Source organism: Anomalospiza imberbis, chromosome 10, assembly GCF_031753505.1.
Source record: "Anomalospiza imberbis isolate Cuckoo-Finch-1a 21T00152 chromosome 10, ASM3175350v1, whole genome shotgun sequence".
NCBI lineage: Eukaryota > Metazoa > Chordata > Aves > Passeriformes > Viduidae > Anomalospiza > Anomalospiza imberbis.
This window is the reverse complement of record NC_089690.1, coordinates 1,118,947-1,126,452: the sequence shown is the minus strand read 5'-3', so window position 1 is coordinate 1,126,452 and position 7,506 is coordinate 1,118,947. Positions and strand designations below refer to the sequence as shown.

The following is a 7,506-nucleotide window of genomic DNA, read 5'->3' as shown; positions in this document are numbered from 1 at the left end:
GGGATGGGATCGGGATGGGGGTGGGATCGGGCCGGTCTCGGGATGGGGACTGGGATCGGGATGGGATCGGGATGGGGGTGGGATCGGGCCGGTCTCGGGGCCGGGCTGAGGGAGGGGATCGGGGCTGAGGGAGGGGATCGGGGCTGAGGGAGGGGATCGAGGGTGAGGGAGGGGATCGGGGCTGAGGGAGAGGATCGGGCCTAAGGGAGGGGATCGAGGGTGAGGGAGGGGATCGGGGCTGAGGGAGAGGATCGGGCCTAAGGGAGGGGATCGAGGGTGAGGGAGGGGATCGGGGCTGAGGGAGGGGATCGGGGCTGAGGGAGGGGATCGGGGTAGGATCGGGCCGGTCTCGGGGCCGGGCTGAGGGAGGGGATCGGGGCTGAGGGAGGAGATCGGGCTGAGGGAGGGGATCGGGGCTGAGGGAGGGGATCAGGGTAGGATCGGGCCGGTCTCGGGGCCGGGCTGAGGGAGGGGATCGGGGCTGAGGGAGGGGATCGGGGCTGAGGGAGGGGATCGAGGGTGAGGGAGGGGATCGGGGCTGAGGGAGAGGATCGGGCCTAAGGGAGGGGATCGAGGGTGAGGGAGGGGATCGGGGCTGAGGGAGAGGATCGGGCCTAAGGGAGGGGATCGAGGGTGAGGGAGGGGATCGGGGCTGAGGGAGGGGATCGGGGCTGAGGGAGGGGATCGGGGTAGGATCGGGCCGGTCTCGGGGCCGGGCTGAGGGAGGGGATCGGGGCTGAGGGAGGGGATCGGGGTAGGATCGGGCCGGTCTCGGGGCCGGGCTGAGGGAGGGGATCGGGGCTGAGGGAGGGGATCGGGCTGAGGGAGGGGATCGGGGCTGAGGGAGGGGATCGGGCTGAGGGAGGGGATCGGGCCGCGCTCCGGAAGCGCTCCCGGCCCGCCGGGCCCGCCCCGCCCCGTGGCGCCTGACCCGGAGCCGCTCGGCCGCGCTGACGCTGCCTTGTCCCGCCATGGCTCCCAAGGGCGGCCCCGGCGGCCGGCAGCAGTCCGAGGAGGATCTGCTGCTGCAGGACTTCAGCCGCAACCTCTCGGCCAAGTCCTCCGCGCTCTTCTTCGGCAACGCCTTCATCGTCTCCGCCATCCCTATCTGTGAGCGGGCGAGGGCGGGCGGCAGCCTGAGGGGAGCGGCGGGTTCTGAGGGGAGAGGGGGATCAGCATCCCTGGGGGGAGCAAAATACCCTGGAAGAGGGGGATCAGCATCTCCTGAGGAATCAGGAGGTTGGGAAGGGGGATCAGGGCTCCCCACCGCCCGCCGCGGGCTCTGTCCCGCTGCGGATCCCGGGGCTGCTGCTCCGAGCCCCGGCGGATCCTGGCTCCGGGCAGTGCCGGGTCCTGGTTCTGAGCGTGTGGGATCCTGGCTCCGGCCCTGTCGGGTCCCGGTTCCGGCCCTGTCGGTCCCGGTTCCGGTTGTGTCGGATCCCGGTTCCAGTTGTGTCGGGTCCCGTTCCGGCCCTGTCGGATCCCGGTTCCGGCCCTGTCGGGTCCCGTTCCGGCCCTGTCGGATCCCGGTTCCGGTTGTGTCGGTCCCGTTCCGGCCCTGTCGGTCCCGGTTCCGGCCCTGTCGGGTCCCGTTCCGGCCCTGTCGGTCCCGGTTCCAGTTGTGTCGGGTCCCGTTCCGGCCCTGTCGGTCCCGGTTCCAGTTGTGTCGGATCCCGGTTCCAGTTGTGTCGGGTCCCGGTTCCGGTTGTGTCGGGTCCCGGTTCCAGTTGTGTCGGATCCCGGTTCCGGCCCTGTCGGTCCCGGTTCCAGTTGTGTCGGATCCCGGTTCCAGTTGTGTCGGATCCCGGTTCCGGCCCTGTCGGGTCCCGTTCCGGCCCTGTCGGTCCCGGTTCCAGTTGTGTCGGGTCCCGTTCCGGCCCTGTAGGTCCCGTTCCGGCCCTGTCGGTCCCGGTTCCAGTTGTGTCGGATCCCGGTTCCAGTTGTGTCGGGTCCCGGTTCCGGTTGTGTCGGGTCCCGGTTCCAGTTGTGTCGGATCCCGGTTCCGGCCCTGTCGGTCCCGGTTCCAGTTGTGTCGGATCCCGGTTCCGGCCCTGTCGGTCCCGGTTCCAGTTGTGTCGGATCCCGGTTCCAGTTGTGTCGGATCCCGGTTCCGGCCCTGTCGGTCCCGGTTCCGGCCCTGTCGGTCCCGGTTCCAGTTGTGTCGGTCCCGGTTCCAGTTGTGTCGGGTCCCGGTTCCAGTTGTGTCGGTCCCGGTTCCAGTTGTGTCGGGTCCCGGTTCCGGTTGTGTCGTGTCCCGGTTCCAGTTGTGTCGGGTCCCGGTTCCAGTTGTGTCGGATCCCGGTTCCGGCCCTGTCGGTCCCGGTTCCAGTTGTGTCGGATCCCGGTTCCAGTTGTGTCGGATCCCGGTTCCGGCCCTGTCGGTCCCGGTTCCAGTTGTGTCGGGTCCCGTTCCGGCCCTGTCGGTCCCGTTCCGGCCCTGTCGGTCCCGGTTCCAGTTGTGTCGGGTCCCGGTTCCGGTTGTGTCGGGTCCCGGTTCCAGTTGTGTCGGGTCCCGGTTCCAGTTGTGTCGGATCCCGGTTCCGGCCCTGTCGGTCCCGGTTCCAGTTGTGTCGGATCCCGGTTCCAGTTGTGTCGGATCCCGGTTCCGGCCCTGTCGGTCCCGGTTCCGGCCCTGTCGGTCCCGGTTCCAGTTGTGTCGGTCCCGGTTCCAGTTGTGTCGGGTCCCGGTTCCGGCCCTGTCGGTCCCGGTTCCGGTTGTGTCGGGTCCCGTTCCGGCCCTGGCGGTCCCGTTCCGGCCCTGGCGGTCCCGTTCCGGCCCTGGCGGTGCCGGGCCCGGCCGGCAGGGCCGCATCACTGACGTGTCACCGCAGCAGCGCTGCCCCGCAGGCTCTGCCGTGCTCTCACAGAGCCCCGTCCAGCCACCGCAAAGCTCATTTCCCCCTTCCACAGTACTTTTAGTGCCGTTGGAAGACCCCCGAGTGATTTTGGAGGAGTTGGCTTTGCTCAGGCAGAGACTGTGGAGTTACAGAGCTCAGATCCTGTATGGGTCTCCAGTATGGGGCGTTTTTCTTGGAGAGAAACTGCTTCAAATACCATTCTTCTTTTTTTTTTTTTTTTTTTTTTTAAGGGCTTTATTGGAGAATATGGCATATGGATCTTGTTCAGTCTGCAGTCCTGTACAGCGTCATGACCCTCATCAGTACCTATCTCGTGGCTTTTGCATATAAAAACGTCAAGTTTGTCCTCAAACACAAGTAAGTTTGGTGCCTCTTTCAATTTATCATTTAATAATTTAACAAACCGCCATTTACTACTGTAGTTTTTTATTAATAAGAATGCCTGAAACGTTACTCAAAAAAACATTTTGCACAGAAGTATCTCCTGATTGCTTTCTGTTTTTCTCTTGTAATTATAGTCAAATCTTGTCAGCTAAGAGTATGGGGAAATAGTAAATCCACCATCATGCTCCTTGGGTATCACCACAAATTATGTTTAAATTATAAATTATATTACTTATTGGATGTGAATTATATTACTTTTAGTAATTGCTGTTACTATTTCTTATCTCTTCACCTTGACAAAACTGTCGGGTGTCTTGGCTAAGTAGTTTTCTTCACTGTACAGAAAACTTCCTGTCATCCCAGGGTTGGGCTGTGGGGTTTTTTCATTTCTGAAGTGTGACACGAGTGCTGGTACTTACAGAGTAGCCCAGAAAAGAGAAGATGCTGTTTCCAAGGAGGTGACTCGCAAGCTGTCCGAGGCGGACAACAGGAAGATGTCCCGCAAGGAGAAGGATGAAAGGTGATCTCTCTGTCCTCTTCCTTCTCTCCCTTGCTGTAGGAGTGCCTTAAATGTCTTTGAGGCTCTGGGTGGGGCAGTAGGGACTGTGCCTGGCACTGCTTTTCTGTATTCTGGTTGGCAGCAGCTGCAGGGTAGCTCGTGGTTCAGCTTCAAGCCCTTTTGAGGCGAGTTGTCAAGGGCAGGTCTCAGAGGCACTCGGTGTTAGAGGGAATCCCCACTGGCACTGCAGGATGGGAGCATGGGAGCCAAACTCTGTCTTCTGGAGAAACTTCTGCACACTTCATCATGTGGGTGTGCCTGGATATCCCCATCCCTGGCAGTGCCCAAGGCCAGGCTGGACAGGCCTTGGAGCAACCTGGGACAGTGGGAGGTGTCCCTGCCATGGCAGGGGTGGAGTGGGATGAGCTTTAAGGCCTCTCCCCACCCAACCCATTCCAGGATTCTGTGATTGCCATTGATTTAAATATATTTGAAATTTTATCTCCACTTGCTCCTAGGATTCTGTGGAAGAAAAATGAAGTTGCAGACTACGAAGCAACAACTTTCTCCATCTTCTACAACAACACCCTCTTTCTGGTCCTGGTTATCATCGCTTCCTTTTTCGTGCTGAAGAACTTCAACCCCACTGTGTATCCTTTATCCCCACCCTAAAACCCCCAGAGCCCCACTCCTATTAGCTGTCACCACTCGCTCTAGCTGTCCTGTGGGCTGTGGCATTCCTCTGTTGGTACCTGCAGCTCACTGTAGTACGGCAGCTTACAATGTTGAAACAAAAATAACAGTTTACAAAAAAAAGTCTCCCAAATAAAGTCCCTTAAAACATGAGATGTTTTAAGGATATTGCTTGGACAGTATACAGGAATCCTCCTGGCTTTGCCATTTCCATTGCAGTTTTGGAGTGAGGACACAGCTCAGTTTCCTGCAAACACTCTGTCAGTGTTGGCTGCCTGGAGCTCTTCCCTGACAGGATGCTTTAGCTCCAGTAACTCACAAGTAAAATGTTTAGTTCCTGTAGGATATTAGATTTGCCAACAGTTAATTCAAGATCTGTATTTATAAAACTTGCAAGAGAACAGGCTGAACTTTATGGGTGTCTTAATTCTGAAGGTGAGTTCTGAAGCTGTGTTTCAGGTTGCAGTATTCCAGTTTTAAAACTCCAGAGAAAGACCATTTAAATTCCTTCCTTTTCATAAAACTCCTGCCAAATGTTGTGTACCAGAGAAGGATCTTGACAATTCCTTAACCTGTTCCCTGCAGAAACTACATCCTTTCTATCAGTGCTTCCTCAGGACTGATTGCTCTGCTGTCCACGGGATCCAAGTAGACACAAAACCCTCAGCAGTTTCTGTGAGAGGCTTCAGCTGACATGGAAATGCCTAAGGGTGGAATAGGAATATTTTTTTTTTTTTTTTTTTTTTAGCATGAGGAAAATGTGGGGAGGGTTTGAATCTAAAATGGTTGAATTGTATTTACTTTTGCTATCTTTACATGGTATTTGATATTGGAGTTACTCAGTTTTTATTTTACTTAGCAAGGAGAGGGAGTGGGGTGTCAGCTGTGAGCAGACATCACCTTTCTGCAGCTCCACCCTGGGGACAATCCATTTATCACTGTAAATCGAAAAGTTGTAATTAAAATGAGCTTTTTTTTGCCATTTGATTACTTGTATTTTCATTCTTCATTTTTTAAATAAACGGGATTTTCATATCTAGGTTTGTCAAAACTTTCTGCTTCCAGAAGAGAGGAGACTTCTACAAGCTAACATATTCCTTAGAAGCACTCCTCATTTCTGAGTAATGTGGAGTCAGGACAAAACCTATATCTCCTAGGAAAACACTTTTGAACTGATTTGAATGTACTTTTTTTTTTTTTTTTCATTAATCTTCAAAATTGTAAATAAATAAAAAACCCTGCCAGTCTCTCTGCACAGCTTAAGAAAAATGCTTTAGCTGGCTTTTAATAATGGGTTTATCAGACAATCCTGTGCCTTCTTTTCTGGCTATCACTGGAGCAGCTGTTCACTTAAATGCCAAACTCTACTGATACTAATGGAATTCCAGTTACAGATCCTGCCATTACAGACTTGGGATCCTAAAGAGAGAAGAAAGTTTTAAATCAGATTTAATGTAACAATTACTCTGCTAATCTTGGCTTCAATAAGATTAAATGGAAAATGGAGTAAAATGGAGAATGTGACGAGCAGGAGAAAGTAATGGTTCTATTTCTGACAAATTCAAGTACTTTTGGTCGTTTAATACTCTTTAGTTAAGTGTTTTTTCTCAAAATACATGGATTTTTCTTTATCCCTTCTGCCTGGCTATTCAGCACTGGAAGGACACATTCCATAAAGCTGCTGCTGCCTTGGACAATTTCCCTTTCCTTGGCCTCACTTCTTAGAAGGGATATAATTGATGGGTTTTAGCTGAGTATTTAGCTCACATAAAGCAGATTTCTAACAGCCCTCTGTAAACAGCCAGAGCCCAACACAAAGCCAGGCTGGCTCCTCTGGGAGCAGCAGGATTCGATGTTGCTCTTTTTTTTTTTTTGATGTTTTTGCTCTGTTGCTCTTGGAGCCCCCAGTGCTGAACTCAAGGCCTTGAACAGACAGTGCAATACTCACTTTCCTGGCAGGGCTTTAGCAGGTGTATTCCCCAGAAAATCTGCTGTCTGCAAAGTGCTTGGAAGCAGCACTTTCTTCTGCCATTACTGTCGGCTCACTGAGTCTTTTATTATCAGCCTTTCATCTTCTCTTAGGGCTTTTTTGGTATTGACAGTTGCTGAGGCCTGGAGCTTAGTGTGTCAGAATTTTCCTGGAGAGGGAACACTGAGCACTGACAGCCTGAAACAAAAGCAGGTGGGTGGGTGGGGTGGGATGTGTTCTGCAAAAAATCCTAATCTTGAGCCTTCACAGAAAAGTTTGGTGCTTTTTTTTGGTTGGCACTTGGATTTTTGTTCACTTTTTCAGTTTTTTTTTTTTTTTTTAGAGGTGGTGTTTGGTTTTTCTCTTGCAATTCCCACTACAAGCTGCAATGATATATAAAAAATTCAAATAAAACACTGAAATTATATTTCTCTAGTCTAATGCTGAGGGTTAACCTGGAGCAGGGCTGCTGCTCTGTCCCACATTGCCCTCAGAGCCTGTAAGGGACAATGCCATCTCCTCAGTTAAAGTTGGGAATTGATCTAGTTTTGATACATTATTGGATTCTCAAGTACGAGAAGGGGAAGAGAGAATATTAAATTGTACCTCCAGAGGGAGGAAAAGGAATTAGTCTGTTACTGGTAGGATAATTATATTAAATTAATAAAGCTGTTAACTGTCGAAGCTTTGTAAAAGTTAACAGTAGTTAGTGGTAATGCAGCACTGGGGATGTTCCCATGGCAGGGCAAGGTGGGCTCCACCTCAGCTGGCTGGGACTGGCCAGTGTCACCTTGGGCAGGCTGGGGACAGCTGCACTGGCCTCATTTCAGGCCAAATCACAGAACATGGCTTAGAAAGGAGCTTAAATCCCACCCAGCCCCACCCTGCCATGGCAGGGACACCTCCCACTGTCCCAGGTGCTCTCAGCCCCAGTGTCCAGCCTGGCCTTGGGCACTGCCAGGGATCCAGGGGCAGCCACAGCTGCTCTGGGCACCCTGTGCCAGGCCTGCCCACCCTGCCAGGGAACAATTCCTTCCCCAAATCCCATCCATCCCCGCCCTCTCCTGCTTCAGGCCAGGACAGACCTTACCTGGGACTGCTGT

At 53.5% G+C, this 7,506-nt stretch overlaps 1 protein-coding gene across 1 annotated transcript; it reads left to right on the top strand.

Moving 5' to 3' along the window:
* Positions 1–858: 858 nt before the first annotated feature.
* Positions 859–5,421, top strand: SSR3 (signal sequence receptor subunit 3). Its single transcript, XM_068200147.1, has 5 exons — positions 859–1,110; positions 3,089–3,215; positions 3,664–3,762; positions 4,260–4,391; positions 5,020–5,421. Exons 1-5 carry the CDS (start codon positions 972–974, stop codon positions 5,084–5,086), a joined length of 564 nt encoding a protein of 187 aa, XP_068056248.1. The 5' UTR covers positions 859–971; the 3' UTR covers positions 5,087–5,421.
* Positions 5,422–7,506: the final 2,085 nt, after the last annotated feature.